The sequence below is a fragment of the Amblyraja radiata genome, chromosome 26, assembly GCF_010909765.2.
Source record: "Amblyraja radiata isolate CabotCenter1 chromosome 26, sAmbRad1.1.pri, whole genome shotgun sequence".
Classification (NCBI taxonomy): Eukaryota; Metazoa; Chordata; class Chondrichthyes; order Rajiformes; family Rajidae; genus Amblyraja; species Amblyraja radiata.
The window spans coordinates 12855451-12879435 of NC_045981.1; the positions used below are offsets into that span (position 1 = coordinate 12855451).

The 23985-nt window shown below is 37.7% G+C and overlaps 1 protein-coding gene across 5 annotated transcripts in view; it reads right to left on the minus strand.

Moving 5' to 3' along the window:
* The window catches only part of cyth1 (cytohesin 1), a 178460-nt gene that overhangs the window by 11805 nt on the left and 142670 nt on the right, over positions 1–23985 (minus strand). For 4 of the 5 annotated variants that reach the window (XM_033044279.1, XM_033044278.1, XM_033044280.1 and 1 more), the window contains exons 4-9: positions 23585–23651; positions 16404–16522; positions 13176–13256; positions 8891–9003; positions 8238–8386; positions 6691–6803 (exon numbers count right to left, since the gene is read on the minus strand). In XM_033044279.1, the coding sequence (XP_032900170.1) occupies positions 6691–6803; positions 8238–8386; positions 8891–9003; positions 13176–13256; positions 16404–16522; positions 23585–23651 (642 nt within the window). The remainder of the gene's footprint in view (positions 1–6690; positions 6804–8237; positions 8387–8890; positions 9004–13175; positions 13257–16403; positions 16523–23584; positions 23652–23985) is intronic. The other variant, XM_033044277.1, reaches the window with a different exon arrangement.

A 23985-nucleotide genomic window follows, 5' to 3' on the forward strand; every position in this document is an offset into this window, starting at 1 on the left:
GTAAAAAGAAACATAAATTTTATCATTTTCATTTTCTTTGGAGATGTCAGTTATTTAACAGTTTCTAATATAGTTAATTCATTAATAAATGTCAGATTACTGAGTCACAACTGTATTCTGAGGTGCTATTCCAACGTTTAATGCTCTGTCTGAAATAAATTATCTTACCAGTTGATATGATACAAACTGGATTGCTCAAAGGGTTAAAATTAATAAACAGAATTTTCAACATAGGTAAGCAAAAATGAAATTATTCAAATCTAATTATCAAAATTATAACAAAATATTTTGTATTTAAAATGAGGCTGAAACATTGAAATCGACTTAGATTTTGAGAAAGTCTGCACAAAAACCTTTACTTTACCCTTAGTTATGGGAATTAACCCGCACCAATAATGTCATGTTGTTGTATATCAATATACTTGCAATACTAATTTAACCATTTAAATTAGTGACAACCACAAAAGTCAAAATGTTACTGTTGTTTCTAGCAACAATGTTAAACAATACACTTAATTGAAGAATTGATCTCTCACTTAATCAATGAATTGTACTACACCAAGATACAGACTCAATACTATTGATAAATCTCATCCCTCCTGCCTGCATTTGGTCCATATCCCTGTAAATCTCTCCTATTCATGTACCTGTCCAAAGCGTTAGAAGGTGGATATCTGTTCCTGATAGGCCTAGCTAATTTTACGTGCATCGAGTAAAGGATGCAACTGTGCAAAATGGATAATATTTTGCATCTATATTGATCTGCACCCACCCACAAATAATCCCAAGCCAGAGGTGAGGCAGAATTTGACATGCAGCAGTTTTCTCTGATCTTCTCTGTTCTTCATAAGGTCATAAATGATAGGAGCAGAATTAGGCTATTCGGCCATCAAGTCTTCTCCGCCATTCAATCATGGCTGATCTATCTCTCCTTCCTAACCCCATTCTCCTGCTTTCTCCCTATAACCCTTGACAAAGTGATAACCCAATGCAAGTCAATTATTACTGGAAATGATCATTACATTTATGAACAATTCAATCCTGTCAGCACCCAAAAAGATTGTTATCACTTCAGGACAGTCATGTTGAAAATGTGGATAGACATAAAATGTTGGAGTAACTCAGCGGGACAGCAGTATCTCTGGAGAGAAGGCATGGGTGTCGTTTCAGGTTGAGACCCTTCTTCTGACTCAAGAAGGTCTGAAGAAGGGCCTCGACCCGAATTGATCCTCGGTGTAAACCAGCATCCGCAGTTCCTTCCAACACGTATTGAAAATATTGTTCTTTTCAACAACTTTGTAAAAGGTCAAATATGAATTATAGTTTTTAATTAAATATATGCACGATGTAGGAGCCATTTATGTTTAGGCTAGTTACTGTTGGCATATTATATTATTTTGTCTAGATATTTCTAGCAGTATTATTTTGGACACTTTGGGGCGGTCATTTGATGCATAGGATGGCGTAACATATGGGCTTGGGGGTCAGGGAGTGATTCAGACCAGGCACAGGGGTGGAGAGTACACAGTTCTTACCAGATCGGAGAGAACAGAAGGTTACAACTTGTATGAGAATAAGAAGAACCTGGTATGTTCATCTCTCTGTTTGTACAACTACTTCAATAAAGAATCAATGAAACTGGAAATAACGACAGGAAGACCTGTTCATTTTGCTCTGCGTAAGATCACTCCTACTTACCTGTGTAGTAATGGCAACGGAAAGTTGGACATTGGAAAATATAGGAATTGCCATTACACACGGATTATCATATTTGCAGCAATATTAACGTATTCCAGCAAACTTAATCAAAACTACTTTGAACTAGAGGAAAATATGTTGACATTGAGAACCTGAAATAAAAACAGAAAATATTTGATGTTCTCAATAGTCCTCAACCTTTGTGGACAGAGAAGCAAAGTTAATATTTCAGGTCGTGGATCTTTCACTAGAAGTGGAAAATATTTGAGATATATTAAACAAAAGGCAATAGGAGAGAACAATAGTCAAGATCCTTGATAAGGCTGAAGGCAAAATAATCATCAGCAGCTGCTGCATAAAGGAAAATGGGGTATGGTTATATATTATGGAATTGTTGAACCCCTCAAAGAAACTAGAAAGGTAAAAGTAACTAACCAAAAGATGAGAAACAGCTCTTCATGCTGCATCAAACTTCACTAAATAGGACGACGAGGACAGTGTGGGCAAAGATTGAGTAGGGTGGTGATTTAAGATGATTGACATGTACTTATTTCCTCCAAATATTGACTTTGCGATGCAACCCATATGGTTCCTGCAACTTAAGGCATGTTCCTTGTTCCCACTCTATTCAGACCATCTAACTGTTTTCTCCTCAATGAAGTCAAGCATCAGCATATGTGGTTGTCCTCATAGACAATCATACGTTACAGATAAAATGCTCCTCCATCATAATCCCAAGATAGACGACCACCATCATTCCATATTGGATCAACTCAGAACAGATCCAGCATGTTAAAACCTGAGGCACTGCGGATAATCAGCAGCAGTGCAAATGTACATAACTATAATCTGTAACCTCATGGTCCAACATCATCCTTCACTATGCCATCACTACCAAGCCAGATCGATGGGGAATGCACAAGTGCCAGCTGGAAGAGCACCAGCAATACCTAAAGTTGAGGTATCAACTGAATGAAGCTATCACATAGGACTATGTATGTGCCAAACATCATGCAATAAACTTCACTAATCGATCTGATAACCAACAGAACAGATCAAAGTTCTGCAATACTGTCACACCTGGTTGGTCACAACTAAACAGCTGAAGGGAGGAAGAAATTCCAACAACATTCCAGTCCTCTGTAATGGTGGGATCCAGTACAAGAATGCAGTAAATTGGATGCAGTAAAGCCTGAGGAACCACACAACATCCCAACCCTAGTACTTAAGACCTGTACTCAAGCTCAACAGTCATCTAGCAAAGCAGTTCCACTACAATTACAAAATGGATTTATATACAACTGCTCATGTGTGTCCTGTTCACAAAAATCATGATAAATGCAATCCAATGCCCAATTATTTAACATCAATCAATCATTGGCCTAATGGCAGTCATTGACAATGCTGTTAATGGTAGTTACTCACTAATAATCAGATCACCAATACACACCTCAGTGCAGTGCAACCACATTAGATCTCATTACATCTTTCATCCAAGTAATTCAATCAAAAGATTTGCTTGGATCAAAGATTACAAAACATTACACAAAAATAGATGATTTTTGGAAGTCATTACAGACCCATGAAATTGCAGCAGGAGCTAACTGGGGCTATGTCCTTGGCTCAATCATCTTCAGCTGCTTCATCAATGAATCTCTTTGCATCATATCAGAAGTGGGGGATGTTCCCTAATAATTGTACAATTCCTTTCACATTCCCACAACAAATTAAGTGGTCTATTCCAGACCTTCCAGACACACAATTCCCGAGTGTAATACTGGCCAATTCACAGCAAGCCTGGGCGTCACCACTGAACACTATAGGGGAACCGTTAACAAGTGAGCTGACGGATTTGGCTTTCTGAATCTCTCGATAAGTCCTGTGGAAATGCTGCCCCTGGATCCTCATTCACCAATGACACAAAGACTGAAATATCTACATAACTTGTGAATATCCAAAAACAATTTACAGATAAATTATTATTTTTTTCCAGTCATTGGTGTAACATTGGAAATGTGGAAAACAATTGGCACACAGAAATAATCAGTTTATTTGAGGAAGGGATATATATTTGCCAGGACGCTGGGGAAAATCCTTGTTGTTCCTCAAAATACTGCAGTCTCAATTATGCCCAACCTTACTGAGTAGCCTTAGTTTAATATTTCATTCACATTTTTAAAAATCGCACTTCGAACAGCGAGGCATTTCCTTGATACAAGATCTCTGTGCTCAACTTTCTGTGTCTGAAATTTAAAGATTGAACTCAGGGACTACCAGCTGAACTACAACTTTCACCTTGCTTGGTATTCCAAGGGCTATTAATTAATTTAAAATAATATAAATACAGTTCTTATCATTTACTGTTGATTTAAGATTCAGACCATGTGCTCTGTTAATTTATCACATTGCATAATTTTAAATTGAGAACTTAAGAAACTTTAATTATCATGTTATTTTATCATTTTAAATATGGAAATCAATATCTAAGGTACAAAATCTTTCAATCTAAAGTACTACTAACTATATTAGTTTATACAAAGTTATATTTCAAGGCTTCACAAATGTTAATCATAAAATATTTCCAGAACAATAATTTTTTGGCCACAAAAGTAATAGATATTGATAAACATATTTCCTAGTTTATATCTGATCTTTGCTTTTTAATTTTGTACTGCTTATGTGCAGCAATTATTAGTCATGAATAATTCTGCACTCCGCCTATATTTGAGCTTAAATTTCAGTTTCATGGATAACATATTGTTTTTCTGGTGGAGACCATTATTTTACATTTAAGCTTGGACCAATGATTAGTGGTAACCAATGACTGGAAGCAAGTATTCCACAGGTCAATCTTCATCTTTCCTTAATCAACGATATTCAATGTCCACGACACTTAGTAAATTTTAATTTTTCCATGGAATTGGTCATATGGATTTTCAATTTTCATCTGGAAATACAGATCGGATTCAAATGGAGGTACCAGAAGTTAATAGCTCAGGTATTCACCCACTATGTAATTCAGGCCAGTCTCTGAAGACCTAGTTTATGAATTTCAATTGAAATTCCTATTTGCAGGCAAGAAAAAAAATAATAAATAGTTAAAATTACACCATAAATCTATGGTGTGCAGGCACACAAAAATGATTATTATGTATTAAAATAGCTCTCAGGTGTATTGAACATTAATGACTTCAATTTATAGAACCCAGATGTTAGAGCTCTAATTTACATAGCTAGATCTAATCACTAATTCAAATAATGCATTTATTTAAACCTAGGGGGGAGAAATTTACATCAGGGTGCTTGCACTAAACACACAGGAAAGTAATTGTTTTGTATTGTGTCATGCTTCTGAATTTAATGGGACTACATTTCAAAGACAGAACAGCACACAAAAGAACTACTATATTATATGTTTAATGTAAGCAACAGAATGGTTTCTCATGAGAGTAAACACCCCCACAATCAGAATAACCCATTTTAGTTCCAAACCAAAACTGCAGAAGTTATTCAAATTAGTTATGGGTAGAAGAATTAATAATAAAAGAATGCCATTCAATGGGAAGGAAAAATGGCATTTTCAAGCCCTCAATTAATTACATTTATGATCAAAAAGTGTGAATGTATTTTAATGAAGGCAACTTTCTTTGTAAACATTTATCTTGACAAACCTGTGGTTAAATAATTGATTATTGAGAAATTATAGTTGAATAATTAAATCATTTTATCAATATGATCAACAAAAGTTTCAACAGTTTTGGTGATATTTGCAGCGCAGGATGTATTTGATTAGAAATGAGGTTAAGCAGCAATGGACATTTTAATGGAGGAAGAATAAAGCAGAGAAAAATGGTTTGTAATGAATGTCAAATCTCCTCCTAAGAATGAAGGGTAATTAGTAGTGTTCACTAAATTTCAAAACAAAATTAATCACGGGTTATAATGGTTGAAGCCTAGACATCCAACTTCCAAAATCAGAAGCAATATAATTGGTTTCTTAGAATTTGTTAACTAAATGGACAAATCAATAACATGAATTTGACCTGAAATTCTTACTAATCAACCGCCATTGGCATTGTGGAAAGTTAAGGCTAATTCTATCTTGGAAGGATTAAGGTAAATACATACCATTTAAGCGCATATCATTCTCATTTTAAAGCTGTGCATTGTCATTTTACACAATATACTTTCATTTTGTTTATAGGTAAATGTTAATAAATGCAATATTTTTGAAGATGCAAATAAATCACAAAGGTATATTTTAGGACAATCACATTTGTATAGTCTTAATGACAAACAATATTTCAGCTGGTTATAGTAAACCCTTTGTTAACACAGGAAATCAAATGAGATAATTTAATCAAAAGTAAATTGACACCTGGTCAAAACCCATTATCTTGAAGAAAATTTGATTACTAATGCCAGTAGCATAACTGAGCTGAGCTGCACTACTTCCAAAATTCTTAGCGATTAATTTTACCATTTGTTACATACGTAGCATTATGATATTTTGGAAACTGGGATAGAAATTCTATGAGAGTACATCAAGGAATATTCCTAGAATTGCTTTCTTGATAGACCAAATGCTTGTTCTATGTATTTCTAACATAACAAACATGATTCATCTTTACCCTGTTTAAAAATAGAAAAAATGTAAATTGTTACCTGCTTACATTACTAATTTTTTTAGCTGAAATAGGCTGAGATAATCAAATGTCAATCACCCTAACATTTAACTACCTTTATAATTGCAAAACTATATATATATATAACAGTTTATAATGTTTTTCTATACTTAAATCATGCTAACATTCACTATTCTTACTTGCTTTTACAATTTGAAGTTCTTAAAGAAGGATTATCTGTAATTTACCTTCTTAAAGCTGCTGTCACAAAATACTCCAACATCTTATAACATTGCAAAGATTATTAGTGAAAATAATCATGATTCCCAGAACTGTAGAGCTTCTAAAACTAAACTATGTTAACTGACCTAATTTAAGAAGCCAGCCCTCTCGATCTGGATTGAAGAACGTGTGGGTCAGGTCATTGCCATCATCTTCTGGAATTTTGAATGGTTCGTTCTTAATACTTTCGTAGAGATTCTGTTAACAAATGTCAAAATTGTTTATATTTCATTAGAAATTATAACAGGGTTAAAATATTACAGTACAATGTGTAATGCTGTGAATATTTACTCCAGCCACATTGAATGACAATTTTTAATTTGAGTGCCATAATTGCTGACAAATTTATTTACTGGAGGTGAGTTTTGTGCACCTAGATGCTGCAAGTCTTAATTCATAAGGTGGGAAAAGTAACTCTTATCTCATGAACTGACAAGACCAGCTAAATTAGGGATTTTAAATCCTTATGTTTGAAGATGTTACAAAAGAGAATTAAAATTAAATGAACTGTGGAAAAAGGAGAAGAAATGAGCAACAGCCTTAACACATGTAAAACATTCTTATTTTCACATAGGAGTTTTATTTATTTTTTTAATAATATTTTTATTAGAGGTAGACATATTATAAAGTATAGTTAAATATTATAGTAAAAAACCTTTTCATATACATCAGTCATACATTATTAACATTTTCAATTGTTGATTACTTCTGCTTCTAGTGTTTTTTTTATATAGAAAAAGAGAGAAAGAGAGAATAAAGAGTTACAAATATCAAAAAAACAAAAAAGGTGGAATGGATTACTTATAATACATCATTGGAGATAGGTTCGTAGATTATAGAGTATAACTTTTCATCTAATCCCGAGTTCAAGTTTCAGTTGGGTTTTCGTGCTGGGCCAATCTATCCCTTCAGATAATTAATGAATGGAGCCCATATTTTATCAAAAAGTTCTTGTTTGTCCATTAAGACAAGTCTAATTCTTTCTAGATATAGGGTCTCCGACATTTCCACAATCCACATTTTAATTGTGGGGGTTGTAGGGCCTTTCCAAAATTTTAATATTAATTTTTTCCCAGTTATTATACTGTAGTCGAGGAAATTTCTTTGGCTTGTTGTGAGTGTTAAACTTTGTTCTGATATTCCAAGTATTATTAATTTTGAGTTTGGATCCAGTTTTGTATTAATAACTTCTGAAATTATTTCAAAAATATCAGTCCAGAAATGTTTAATTTTTATACAATTTGCAAACGTATGTGTTAAATTAGCCTCTAGATGTAGACATTTATCACAAATAGGAGAGATTTGTGGGAAGATTCTATTTAGTTTTATTTTAGAGTAGTGTAATCTATGTAAGACTTTAAATTGTATTAAAGCATGTCTGGCATTTAACACATAAGAGTTTTAGAGGTTAACTTTTGAACTAATACAATAAAGCTCGTCCTTATTATTGTAATACTTTTCACTGTGTAATGAGAAATTTGAAACAAACAAAGCTCGTATTCTTCTGGGCCTATTCAAGGAATATGTGATATTTATGAAGCCATAGTGGCAACTAATTACCAGTTTCAAAATATGCACATATTACTCACAACTGCCCATTACACAAAATGCAGGAATAACTGTGATACTGACTCGTAATAGTTCTTCAGGCAAGTCACCACCGTCGTTTATTCCTCTGTTCATCAGAATAAACCTTTCCACGCTGGGCTTATCCTTTACATTTGGATTGTGTAGGCTGGTATTCAGCATAATAATCGCAAAAGATAAAACATAGCATGTATCTGCAAATAAAACCAGACTACAGGTTTGTACATTAATACAATTTATTATAGTGCCTTCATTAGAAGAATACTTAAAGAGGTAAAATGTGAAATGAACAGAACTAAATAATGATAGTAAAATCTAAAGCATATGTCTCTTAAATCATAGAAAGTTCAAGCTTTGGGGTTGAATTGCACTTTTAAAATGAAAATGTATGCTATGAATGTAATATTTTGATGCAAAATTTGCAAAAATTGAATTAGTCATTCAGATAGGCAAAACAAAAACTAAAAATATTTTTGAAAGAAGGATCCCAACATGCTACTTTGCCTGTGTTTGCCCCAGCATAAACTGACACTGCCCTTTTCCTTATTACCTCAAATATCAAATTAGTTTAAACGACACGACATTCAAATCTTGATTCTGAAGAGACATTGAAAATATGAAATAGTTGCTCAGTATGTTCATTTGTAACAAGTTATTATTGAATTAACCGGCAAATAAAGTACATTGCTGTGGCTTACCAGTGTCCTGAAATACTCCAGGGTTACAATGACAATACCGCTGAGCAAAAGCTTCCATCATTCGATCAATCTTCTGTGCCTCTCCAGGTAACCGGAAACTCCACAAAAATTGCCTGATGTTTTGTTATTAATTAAAAAAATAAAATTACTTCATTTCTAATAAGTTCATTAACTCCACAAAATTGCCTGATTTTTTTTTTTTTTTAATTACTGCATTCATAATGTTAATTCGTAAGATTAATAATAAGATTCCTTCATCTAAATTCGGATTGTAGATTTTAATTTTCAAATAGCAAAATAAGGTTGAAAATAAGCACAGGAGCCAGCATGCATCTTTCACAAAGAATTAACAACAAGATTTCTATAAATATGTAGCATATTTTAGAATACAAAAAGATGTAACATTTATATAGTTATGTCTGTGGAAAGTTCTCCAAAGCTAAAAGAAATTCTGTTCATTTAAAATAATTTCGGTCATACTAATTAAGGTTTATATATCCAGCTCAGGAGGAACGTATTCAACTTATTTTATGCATATAGCATTAATTATATGTAATTATACAATCCACCAATGCATTTTTTCTCTCATGATGTATTCAATTTTCTACTTGTTCGATTAAGAGCATGTTAAGTTATTAAACAGAACATAAGCAAGTGTGTCACCTATTACTCCATCAACATGATTCTCTCTTGAATTCTGTTCAAAGTAGTGCTGAAGTTCCACTGCTGCCAATCCCTGATGAGTAACACCATTTCATATATTACAGAACTAGGCCATTCAGCCCATAAAGATTGTGCTGGCTCGCAAAACAATCCTTTCCTTTACTAATTTTTCCTAAAACTTCTTCTCCAGTAATGCAATTCCCACCTGATTCTATTACTTACCCTCACACTAAGGGCAATTTAAAAAGACCAATTAATCAACTCAATGGAAATGGAAAGAAATTGGACCATAAGGAAAACACACGTGGTCATAAGGGAAACGTGCATGCTCGACCCACACATAGCACCAGAGGTCAGATCAAAGACACACAAAAAGCTGGAGTAACAGTGTGTCGAGCATCATCTCTGGAGAAAAGGAATAGGTGACGTTTCGGGTGGAGACCCTTATTCAGATTCCTTTTCTCAAGAGATGCTGATTGGCCCGCTGAGTTACTCCAGTGTTTTGTGTCTGCCATGTTTCCAATGCAGGTCAAATTTCCGTTAACCACTAAGCTGAAGTTCTGTTTCAAGAGAGAGTTAGATATAGCTCTTGAGGCTAATGGAATCAAAGGATATGGGGAGAAAGCAGGAACGGGGGTACTGATTTTGGATGATCAGCCATGATCAAATTGAATGGCGGTGCTGGCTCGAAGTGCCAAATGGCCTACACATATATTCTATGTTTCCATGAGTGGCTGGAGCTATGAAAAGCAACTCAATTCAGCTGTATCACTGTCAGTTCCACAGCCTTGTGAAATTCCTAATTTCTCCCATACAAAGCTACACACTGTATTTTGAGTTTTCAATTCAGAAATTTTCTTTCAGAAATTTCCTATGAAAATGGGAGGCAGATACGAGTACAGATGCGTTTCAGGCAAGCATGTTTTAGGCATTAAAAATTTTAACCTAAAATGCAGCATTATCTGCTCAGTTCACATAAATTGGTACTGTTCTCTAACAGGATTATACGATTGATTTATTCAACAGCTTTAACTAGTAATAGGCTGTGGGCCGAGCATCAAAAATGTGTGTAGAAATAGGATTTCGTGACCCAAGTCCCCAAACTACATGAAATTTTCACATATTGTGTAAAAATATTTATATAAATCACCCCTGAAACTCGATATGAAGAAGACTTGCACATTTTTATTAAATTAGAGAAAAAACGGAAAAATGTTGGGAATTTTTTAGTCCAATCAAAGCACGTTTAACATTGAGTTGTCTGCCAGTTGGCCAATCACGCACTTTGTTTCAGGCTAGCACACAAAATGGCTGAGGGGGCTTCATAGATGCCTGTTTTACTGGAGATTCCGATTTGTTGTTCTGTGGAATAAATGTCGTGGAAACTTGCAGCAGGTTAATTGTATTTAGTGGGAAAAGCATTAAAAAGGCTGAAGAAAGTGCTGCGAAGTGGATTAAATTGCAAGAAAGCCTTCAAAGTCCCTGCTGATGTGCTGGAACACAAAGAAGGCCCCCATGAATCAACTCTAACTGAAAGGTAAGACTAAAGTCTGAATTTATGAAAATCTATCTGTATGGACTTTAATTAATTTAATATAATGTGAATAAATTCATTCATTCATTCCTTATTCATTCATTCACTCACTCACTTACTCATTCATTCATTCATGAAATTGAGGGCCTAAACTATAACAGTCAATTAAACATTGTCACTAATGCCAGCCTGTTGTAGAGTAATAAGTCTTTAACAGCTAATCTCGGAGCTGCCTGCGAAAACTTACCGGGAAAAAGTGCTCCGATCGCGGGACCTAGGTACTCGCGGTAAATAGCGATCGATATCCCTCCGTTTTTCTCCCGTTATCGGGGTCTGAAAACGACCGCTACAGACGACACTATGTACAGCCTCCCCCCCCCCCGCCCGCGGAGATGATCCGCAGTTCCGCGATCACGAATCGGCCGCTTATTAATTGAGACCACGGCTTCACTTTACCGTGAGTACCTAGGCCCCGCGGTCGGAGCACTTTTTCTCGGTAAGTTTTTGCAGGCAGCTCCGAGATTAGCTGTTAAAGACTTATTACTCTACAACAGGCTGGCATTAGTGACAATGTTTAATTGACTGTGTTATAGTTTAGGCCCTCAATTTCATGAATGAATGAATGAATGAGTGTGAGTGAATGAATGAATAAGGAATGAATGAATTAATTTATTCACATTATATTAAATTAATTAAAGTCCATACAGATTGATTTTCATAAATTCAGACTTTAGTCTTACCTTTCAGTTAGAGTTGATTCATGGGGGCCTTCTTTGTGTTCCAGCACATCAGCAGGGACTTTGAAGGCTTTCTTGCACTTTAATCCACTTCGCAGCACTTTCTTCAGCCTTTTTAATGTTTTTCCCACTAAATACAATTAACCTGCTGCAAGTTTCCACGACATTTATTCCACAGAACAACAAATCGGAATCTCCAGTAAAACAGGCATCTGTGAAGCCCCCTCAGCCATTTTGTGTGCTAACCTGAAACAAAGCGCGTGATTGGCCAACTGGCAGACAACTCAATGTTAAACGTGCTTTGATTGGACTAAAAAATTCCCGACATTTTTCCGGTTTTTCTCTAATTTAATAAAAATGTGCAAGTCTTCTTCATATCGAGTTTCAGGGGTGATTTATATAAATAGTTTTACACAATATGTGAAAATGTCATGTAGTTTGGTGACTTGGGTCACGAAACTGCAGAATAAAGCTCCTCGGCCCACAGCCTATAAAGCATGAGGTGTTACTTTCCACACAATGGAATCTCCAACTTCACGCAGAGATTGAATGGCTATTTCATGAAATAAAATTTGTATTTCTACTAAAATATATTCATTTAATGCAGCTTGAAACCGATGAATGTTTATTTCGCATGTCCCAATGAAACCCAGGACATTCTGCTTCCATACTGAAAGAGCTAGAATGATGCATTCCTGAAGGATTAACTAAATCTGTTGATACTGGGTTGGTGCTCCACTCTCTTTCGTAATGCATTTTGCTCTACCGCAAACTACAACATTATCTACAATCATATGATTATATAAAAACAAACTAGTAATGCTTCTTTCTGATACTGTGGTGAATCTATTAGAACATCAGTTTAATAGAACACACTAATACAATATTTATTTGGCTAAAAATAGCCATTTTGCACAATGATAGTTTGGTTTCACCACACCCAACAGTACATATTTACAGGTAGTTAACATGCACATGGTTACATTGAATTTTGCACAATGACAAATGGCCCGTGACACACATTGATTACAGGCAGCAATCAACCAAATTGTTAACTTTTTACAAAGCTATTCGGAGGCGTATAATATGCCATAAAGTCATGTAACACGCAGTTCAAATATACTTTGAGATTGATTTAAAACTTGCGTAAATGGATCAGTAGGGAGACAATAAGTTAATTTTCATCTCCAATAATCTTATAATCAGCCCTTTGCCACTTCACAAGCAGCAGACCACTGGTGATAAGCGAGTTAGTTTCAATTTATTTGTGAGGGTCGAGGTAAAGGCAAACACTGCTGGGCTGCCTAAATGCTAACTTAAATTTTCTGATATTTTGACTATTCATTCTTACCGCAAAGCCTGCACCAGATTTAAGTCTGTGAATTCATGAAGCTCCACAAATGCATGGAGAACCTTGACATTGAATTCATCTCTGCAAAAGATCAGAAAGTAAACAAGATATCATGAGTGTTGCATCGATTTGTTAATTCATAAGTCACTTGGAATAAAGTACAACAAAAACTAGCCCTTCAGCCTATCATGCCTGTGCTGTTTCCCTGAGGAGTTGACTAATTCCCTATTCGACCAGATGGCTAAAATCGCTCATACCTGGAACACATTCCAAGACATTCAGATCCTAGGTGATCAGAATTAGAAGTAACACCACACTTCTGGCGTAACCAGTGGTTTATGCAATTGCAGCACAACTTCCCGGCATTTGTATGCTATTCACCCATTTATGAATCCCAGAATCTTATTTCTTTACTAAGCACTTCCTCAATTTATCCTGCGACTTTCAAGGATTTATGTCCATTAACAACACAATTCCATGTTCCTGCATACAACTCACAGACTGACAGCACTTCTAATGGCTACCATCATTCTCTCTGATCAAGTACATCACTTCACATTTCTCTGTATTAAATTTTGATTGCCATTCATCCGTCTGCTCTACCAGCGAATGTCATCTCAAAAAAAGACACATAGTACTGGAGTAACTCAACAGGTCAGGCAGCGACTGGAGAACATGGATGGATTGTGATGCCGGGGGTGTCGAGGTGAATAAAGCTGGAAGAGAGGAGGGGCAGGTCAAAGCCTTTGATAGGTAGATAGTTGGGCAAAGGACAGAAATGAAAAGACAAAAAGTGTGAGAATGTACACAAAAATGCTGGAGAAACTCAGCGGGTGCAGCAGCATCTATGGAGTGAAGGAAAAACGTTTTGGGCCGAAACCCCCCCCCCCATCAGTCTGAAGAAGGGTTTCGGCCCGAAACGTTGCCTATTTCCTTTGCTCCATAGATGCTGCTGCACCCGCTGAGTTTCTCCAGCATTTTTGTGTCCCTTCGATTTTCCGGCATCTGCAGTTCCTTCTTAAACAAAGTGTGAGAATGTAGTGGCTTCACAATACACAATTCTTCTCACCTAAAAAAACTCACCCCCCACCTTCTATAGGGGAGCACACTATCAGGCAAAATTCTGACCAAGATAGCGACAGCTGGTTTGTATGTGACCTAATCCTACTTTCAATTAAAATGGGATCTTTACGTCAGCTGTTTAGACTGTGCTGGAAAGTAAGCAATTACAGTATTACAGTGTAGGTTGACCAGGTTAATTCCCAGAATGGCGGGACTGACGTATATTGAAAGAATTGGTCGACTGGGCTTGTATTCGCTGGAAATTAGAATGATGAGAGTGATTCTTCGAGGATTGGATAGGGTAGATGCAGGAAAAAAGTTTCCTGATGTTGGAGTCCAGAACCAGGGGTCATAGTTTAAGAATATGGGGTAGGCCATTTAGGACTAAGATGAGGAAAAATGTTTTCACCCAGAGTTGTGAATCTGGGGAATTCTCTGCCACAGAAGGCAGAGGAGGCCAATTCATTGGATGTTTTCAAGAGAGGGTTAGATTTAGCTCTTAGGGCTAAGGGAATCAAGGGATATGGGGGAAAAAGCCAGAACGGGGTGCTGATTTTGGATGATCTGCCATGATCATATTGAATGGTGGTGCTGGCTCGAAGAGCCGAATGGAATACTCCTATTTTCTATGTTTCTATTAACCTCTGCAACATTCCATACCTAAATAAATTAGCTCAGTACTTGACACATGGGCAAAGGTCGGCATTAAGCCAAACTATTAGACGGGTATTGGTATTTTATCGTCACGGAAATACAATGAAAGGTTTTTGTTTGCACATTATCAAATTAAATCAGATATACTATACACGATTATAATCAAGCCATACACAAATACAACAGGTAAAGCAAAGAAAAAAGAGCGCAGAATGTAGTTTTACAGCATTGTATCATAACATTGCGTCCGCAATGAAGCTGGGTTGGTGGATTGTCTTATCCTATGGGAGATCTTTCAATAGTCTGATAACAGAGGGGAAGTTCCCGAGTCCGGTGGTACGTGCTTTTAAAGCTTTTGTATCCGAGACAGCGTGAAGTGTGCAGATCAAGAGTCAAGAGTGTTTTGCCAAATGTCCCGAAATAGAATATTGAAATTCTTACTTGCAGCAGCACAACAGATACGTAAACATAATACTCTATAAACATCATAATAAACAACAACAATTCAGTATATATTTTTTAAAAACCCAATAATAGTGCAAAGACAAAAACAATCCACCCCCAGTCTATGTAGTTTGAGCTTATTTGGTGGTTGTAGTGTTTGATAGCTTGATGGTTGTTGTGAAGAAGCTGCTCCTGAACCTGGACATTACAGTTTTCGGGCTTCTATACCTTCTTCCTGATGGCAGGAGTGAAATGAGAGTATGATGCTTGCTGCCTTTATGAGGCATCAACTTCTGTAGTCCCCTTCAATGCTGGGGAAATCAGTACCCTTAATGAAGTCAAAAGTGAAAAGTGTGGTCTGTGTGATGGACTCGGCTGCATCTGCAACTCCCTGCAATTTCTCAGTCTTGGGCAGAGCTTTTGCTAACCCAAGTTGATGCATCTCGATAAGATGCTTTCTAAGGTGCATTTAAGAAGTTGGTCAGAGTTGTTGGAGACATGCTGGATTTCTTGTCTTCTGAGGAAGTAGAGGCATTGGTGAACTTTTCTGGCTGTAGCTTCAATGTGAATTGGCCTGGTCAGATTGTTTTTTGATATTTATGCCTTGGGACTGGAAACCCTCGACCCCTTTGGCACCATTAATGCTGATTGGAACAAATATTTCTCAAGGCTTCCAGGTCAATAACTAGCTCTTTCATCTTGCTGACATTGAGGGAGAGGTTGTTGTCTTGACATCATATTACTTAGCTCTCAACCTCCTTCCCGTACCCTGCCTTATCATTGTTCGAGATCCCACCACTACAATGGAGTCATCTGCAAACTTGAACAGAATGTGGCCGTGAGTGTATGAGTATAGTAAGGGGCTGAGAACCATCCTTCTGGGGCATGATGATGAGAATTTTGTTTTGTCACCAATTATCAAGAGTCCCATAATATAAAATCTGAGATTGATTTTGCAGTAGATTATGAAAGCAGAAAATAGAATAACATTCCATGGTTTACATTCAGTTTGAAGTGGAAGATTGTGCTGTCACAAAATAGGTGGTTCAAAATTAATAAACATATTACCTCTCTCCAAGATAATCCCCAATTGCAGTCTTGTTTAGTCCCTCTCCTTTATACAAAAACTGTGCGATATCCTCTCGAGTATTCTTTAATAGCTCATTTTCAATCAGGAATTGAATCCCCTGTAACAGAGAACACAGTTAAAATTCACTTGATGACTTTATAAAACAATATTAGAGCATTTATTTTAACCTATCCCATTATCATGGGTACTGGAGAATACAGTCCAGTAGAGAAACACGAGGATGGAATGCTTTTGAAAGCAAATGTGCAGATGTGATGCAATTAAGAGATAAAGATTAAAACAATCTTAAAGACAGAACATTTTTGATTTAGATTTAAAATGTTTAACAAACACCATCTATCTGATAGAGTGTATGGCTATCAATAATTTTGCTTCTAATTTTATTATTTTTATCTTTATCATTTGTTCAATAAACATGCAATGGAAGAATTCAGTGTGTATGTCTTATCCCTAAAGTGTTTTTTAATCTGTTCTTACAGTGCCCTCCATAATGTTTGGGACAAAGACCCATCATTTATTTATTTGCCTCTACTCCGCCATTTGAGGTTTGTAATAGAAAAAAAATCACATGTAGTTAAGTGCACATTGTCAGATTTTAATATAGGGCATTTTTACACATATTGGTTTCACCGTGTAGAAATTACAGCAGTATTTATACATAATCTCCCCATTTCATGGCACCATAATGTTTGGGACACAGCAATGTCATGTAAATGAAAGTAGTCATGCTTAGTATTTTGTTGCATATCCTTTGCATGCAATGACTGCTTGAAGTCTGCGATTCATGGACATCACCAGTTGCTGGGTGTCTTCTATGTTGATGCTCTGCCAGGCCTGTATTGCAGCCATCTTTAGCTTATGCTTATTTTGGGGCCTTCAGCGTTCTCTTCAGCATGTAAAAGGCATGCTCAATTGCGTTCAAATTGGGTGATTGTCTTGGCCACTCAAGAATTGACCATTTTTTAGCTGTGAAAACTCCCTTGTTGCTTTTGCAATATGTTTGGGATCATTGTTTTGCTGTAGAATGAACCGCCAGCCAATGAGTTTTGAGGCATTTGTTTGAACTTGAGCAGATAGGATGTGTCTATAACTTCAGAATTCATTATGCTGCTACCATCAGCAGTTGTATCATCAATGAAGATAAGTGAGCCAGTACCTTCAGCAGCCATACATGCCCAGGCCATAACACCCCCACCACCGTGTTTCACAGATGAGGTGGTATGCTTTGGATCTTGGGCAGTTCCTTCGCTCCTTCGTATTTTGCTCTTGCCATCACTCTGATCTAAGTTAATCTACATCTCTTCTGTCCACAAGACCTTTTTTTCCAGAACTGTGGTTGCTCTTTTAAGTACTATTTATGGGGCTAACCAGTGGTTTGCATCTTGCAGTGTAGCCTCTGTATTTCTGTTCATGAAGTCTTCTGCGGACAGTGGTCATTGACAAATCCACACCTGACTCCTGAAGAGTGTTTCTGATCTGTCGGACAGGTGCTTGGGGATTTTTCTTTATTATAGAGAGAATTCTTCTGTCATCAGCTGTGGAGGTCTTCCTTGGCCTGCCAGTCCCTTTGCGATTAGTAAGTTCACCAATGCTCTCTTTCTTCTTAATGATGTTCCAAAGTTGATTTTGGTAAGCCTAAGGTTTGGCAGATCTCTAACAGTTTTATTCTTGTTTCTCAGTCTCATAATGGCATCTTTGACTTCCATTGACACAACTTTGGTGCTCATGTTGATAAACAGCAATGAAAGTTTCCAAAGGTGATGGAAAGACTGGAGGAAAGACTAGGGGCTGAGAGCTCTCTTATACATGCATAAAGGAGGCAATTAAACACACCTGAGCAATTACAAACGCCTGTGAAGCCATGTGTCCCAAACATTATGATGCCCTGAAATGGGGGGGGGGGGGGGGATATATATAAACACAGCTGTAATTTCTACATGGTGAAACCAAAATGTATAAAAATATCGTTTAATAAAATCTGACAATGTGCACTTTAACCACATGTGATTTTTTTCTATTACAAATCTCAAATTGTGGAGTACAGAGGCAAATAAATAAATGATGGGTCTTTGTTCCAAACATTATGGAGGGCACTGTATGATGATCGAAAGATCAGAATGAAGAATAATGTTATAACTGCAATGAAAGGGTTTTGTAATGGTGGCACTGTAATGGCAGCGGCCCCTGCAGTCCCTCTGTCCTTTTTTTTGTCCCGTTCAATGTGTAGTTTGCTGTGGTTTTTATATTGTTTTTAACTGTGCATATGTGAGGGGGGGGGGGGGGGGGGGGGGGCGACTTTTAAATCTCTTCCCTGCACGGGAGACCCGACCTTTTCCCTGTAGGGTCTCCGTTGACGTTGGGGCCTAGCACCATGGAGCCGGAACAAACTGGGGGGTCCAGTCGCGGAGCCTGCGGACTTACCATCATGGGGCAGGCCAGCCTCGGAGTGTGGGGAACTGTGGTGGCACGCTGCTGCGGCCGGACTTCGGAGCTTCGGAGGCTCCACCTGCAGGCCTGTGGACGGTGACATCGGGAGCTTGCGGGTCCCTGGTGGGAGACCGCTTTTCGGAGCACCCGCGGCGGCAGCTTCTCCCGCCCAAGTTGCGGGGCCTGACATCGCCCAGCGCGGTTTTAACGGCCGCGGGACTTACCATCGCCCCCCGGGGGCTGTAACATCGGGAGAGGATGGAGAGCAGCGGAGAGACAAGACTTTGCCTTCCATCACAGTGAGGAGGAGATTCACTGGGATGGATGTCTGTGTGAATTGAGTTTGGTTGTGTGTCTTGTGAAATTGTTTCTTTTTGTTGTATGGCTGCAGAAACCAAAGTTCCTAACAGAAAAATAAAGTTCATTGAATTGAATTGAATTCAAGTCTGCGGGTCTCTGCGAGCGCGCGCCGGGGGCTCTAACATCAAGACCCGGTGTGCGGCCTTGCATCACCCGGCGTGGCTTTAATGGCCACGGGACAATTCGCCATCGCCCGCCGGGGGCTTTGACTTTGACATCGGGGGGGGGAGAGTGCAGTGGAGAGATAAGTTTTTTTGGCCTTCCATCACAGCAATGTGATGGATGTTTATGTAAATTATGTTGTGTCTTGGGTCTATTTGTTTGTAATGTATGGCTGCAGAAACGACATTTCGTTTGGACCTCAAGGGGCCCAAATGACAATAAATTGAATTGTATTGAATTGTATTGTAAGTTAATTATGTGATTCTATGGGGAATGGTGTGCAATCACAAGTTTTATAAGGTGTTTATGACATTACTGCGCCAATGTTAATGAGAGATTGTTTAAAAAAACATATCCAGTGTAAACTAAGAGAAAGGTTGTTACAAAGTGACATTGTTTCACACCCCAGAGATGCTGTCTGATGCGCTGAGCGTCGCCAGTTTGGTTCATTTTTATTTCATATCTTTTTTTTAATCAGAAGTTTATTTATCTATGAATATCATAAAATAAATGCAAGGTCATTTTTTAATTATATTCAGAGAAATAACAATTTTGCATAACTATAAACAATTCAATACAACAGTGCTCAATTGTTAACGTCAATAATTTGCAAATATCCTGGAAGGGAATGAAGGCAATTACTATAATTAAACTTTCTTTCATCATAGGAATCCTGCCTTTGTGCAGATTGGCTGGTCTCCAACAAATCTCAAATGTGCTTTTATAATGAGTCTCTCTTGATAAATGAGGATAATAAACCAAAATATAACTAAGCTGTTCATCGAGTTGTAGAGATACTTTACTGATCACGCAGCCTTATTACTGCAAATGCACTGAGTAAAATAATGATTATTCTTAATTTAATAGAATGATATATCATTATTTTCCCCTCTCATTGTTGCCTTTCTCTAACCAAAAACGTAAGCTTCAGGTCTGTTCCCTTTAATCATAATTTTCAGCCATAAAAGAAACGATAAAGTGCTAAATGGATTGCAGCAATTTCTCAAATTTGGCGTGTATTTAGACATAGCTTACGTCAATGTTAGTAAAGCAACTATTGTGAAGCAATTTTAAATGTTTATTAATACTGCTGAGGTGGGTAAACAAAGACTGTAAAGAAGAAAAAATAAAATAATCCCTCGTGTGAAGTTCAACATTTCTCACCACTTCCAAGATCTAAAACTTGTTTTTTTTACTGCACACATAAATTCCACAACAAATACATATAAAAACAGACTAGTATCATTAAATCTGAGGATTTATATACTTCATAAACACTGTGCATGTATGGACAACAGAGTTAAGTAACTTAAATAACATGACGTGTTGAAGAATTAGATGATGTCAATATTTTCACTAAAGAGATCAAAGTAACAAAAATATGAGCAGTTGTTTTCTGCTTGCATAAGGTACAAAATCACATTACCATTTTTCTGGAGATACTGACGAAAATATAAATGTAATCACACAATTTAATTTGGGACTCTTTTAATCGTTGAGTAATGTGATTCAATTGGCAATCCTAGTTCCTAGTTTTCAATCAAACTAAAATTGCCAGCAATTGGTGCAATTGCCCAAAAGTCCAATTAATGATCCAAAAAGATGGCATAAATAAGACCATACAGTACTACAGACATCTTTGAAACTGTAATATATTTCACTAAGGAGCAAATATTTAACTTGAAAGATGGTCTGTCACGTTGTACTTTAGAGACCATAGATGTGCACTGCTGGAGGAACTCAGTTTGTTAGGCAGTACGTGTGGAGACAGAGGAACGAACGGCTGACATTTCATGTCAAGACCCTGCACCATAAATGTGCAACCTGGAAACACGAGGTGTGCATTCTTCTTCAGGTAAAATACTTTAATTTTTCTCTCTTCTCTTCCATCGAAGCCTGTTTGTGTCTGCACTTCTTTCATAAATGTGAGTTACTATTGTTATTATTGATCCTATGGCTTTTTATCTGTTTGCTGCACCAGTATTTATTTGGTGACATTACATTCACCTATCAGTCAAGAAGAACATCAGCTCAACACTATAAAATGATTGTAGAGGACAATTAATACCATTTAACAGGAAAATCAGAAGTTGCTTATCCTTTACCTGTCCCTGTACCCAAAAAGGCAAGGATTACTTGTCTTAATGACTACAGGCCTGTCACACTAACCTCTGTATTCATGAAGACACTAGAAAGGCTGAAAACTATTACAAACTCCCTGCTAGACCCTCTGCAGTTTGCATACCGGGCCAATAGATCTGTGGATGACAACGTCAACCTGGGCCTGCAGTTCATCCTACAGCACCTGGACCACCAGGGGACCTATTCGAGGATCCTGTTTGTTGATTTTAGCTCTGCATTCAACACCATTGTGCCAGAGCTACTACACTCCAAACTTTCCGAGTTGACTGTGCCTGACCCCCTCTGTCGGTGGATCACCAGCTTCCTGACAGACAGGAAGCAGCATATGAGGCTGGGAAAGCACATCTCGGACGCGCAAACACTCAGCATAGGAGCACCGCAAGTCTGCGTACTCTCTCCTCTCCTCTACTCTACTCTCTCTACACCAACGACTGCACCTCCACAGACACCTTTGTCAAGCTTCTCAAGTTTGCGGACGACACAACCCTGATAGGACTGATCCAGGATGGGGAGGAATCTGCCTACAGACAGGAAGTGTCACAGCTGGCGTCCTGGTGCCGTCGCAACAACCTAGAGCTCAATGCTCTTAAGACAGTGGAATTGATTGAAGAGTTTAGGAGAGCTCCCCCTCCCCTCACCCCACTCACCATCAACAACACCAGTCACATCTGTGGAGTCTTTTAAGTTCCTGGGAACCATCATCTCCAAGGACCTTAAGTGGGGGGCTACCATCGACTCCACAGTCAAAAAGGCACAACAGGGGATGTACTTCCTACGGCAGCTGAGAAAGCACAATCTGCCACAGGCAATGATGGTCCAATTCTACACGGCCATCGTAGAGTCTGTTCTCACCTTCTCCATCATGGTCCGGTTTGGCTCAGCCACCAAACACGACACCTGGAGGCTGCAGCGAATCGTCCGATCGGCAGAGAAGGTTTCTGGCTGCAACCTTCCCTCCATTGATGAACAACACCATTGTACACTGCAAGGGCCAGGAAGCGAGCGGGCAAGATCATCTCTGACTCCTCTCACCCTGGCCACAAACTCTTTGAATCACTTCCCTCTGGAAGGCGACTTCGGACTGTCAAAGCTGCCACAGCCAGACATAAAAACAGTTTTTATCCATGACTAGTTACTGTACTCAACAGCCAAAAATGTACAGCCTGCCTTTGATCTGGTATTCTGTTGGTTCACATGCTTGATCAATGGTGTTTTATCATTAATGTTTTATTATTATTAATGTTCAGTGTTATCGGAGTCATTCGTAACTGTCACTGTATGTCATGTTGTTATTTGTGGGCGGAGCACCAAGGCAAATTCCTTGTTTGTGAATACTTGGCCAATAAACCTACTTACTTACTTTTCCTAATTTAGAAATGAATGTGAGCAGGATACAAATCTCTATCCCTTCCTTATATCAACCTATTTTTTTTGATTATGGATGCTGGTTTGCAAAAAACCCCATCAAGTGCTGGAGTAACTCAACAGGGTCAGCCAGCATCAGGTCTGAAGAAAGGTCCCAGTCTGAAATGTCACCTATCCATGTTCTCCAGAGATGCTGGCTGACCCGTTGAGTTACTCCAGCACCTTGTCCCTTATTTTTTGATACCTATGAATTGTAACTTTAAACATTTATTGCCATCTGAAAGATGGCTTTTTAACAACGTTGCTCTAATTGTTTGAATATCTTGCTTAAATTGTGAATTTACAGCGGTTTTTGAAACATTTACTAATTTCCAGCAAATCTGTACCACTCACCTTCAACTGATTAAGTGAGAACAATGGGGCAATTTACATGTTTGCTGAGATTAGCACCCTTGATGGGTTGAAATACCTTATCACATTTACTACTCCCTGACACTCATGCCTGAATTAAGGCCGAATGTTGTCCCACAGAAGAGGAAGATATCAGAATGCCTCCCTTGTACCTCAACCCCTCCCTTTAATCATCACTGAATTAACTCAATAGTTGTTGCGTTGATTAACTGAGGGCAATATATCAGCCATATCCAGCAATAAAAACACTGGCTCAAAATATTGAAAATACAGAAACAATAAGATTTCTCACCTTCTTGGGATCCATATTGAATTTCTTCCGACCCATTGCCATTTGTTTATTCCGCTGCATATTTTTTCTGGAAAATAAATTAAAATCAAATGTTAATTGCAAAGTACAGCCATCAATGACTATTTGTCTACAAGTATACTAAACATGACAACAACAAAAAAAATACTGGAAGACTCTGCACTCCCCCAATTCTGACATCCTGAGCCACCATAAATTTAATTGCTTCACCAGGGGCTATGGAGTGCACCATCTATAAAGGCCATTGCACCCACTTGCCCAGGCTACTCCATTGACGCTTCCCAAACACACAACTTCTACCACCAAGAATAATGACAGCAGGTGCACGGGATCAAGTAGAGCAAATTATGTATTGTGCATTGAGGCAGCCTTAGTGACGTTAC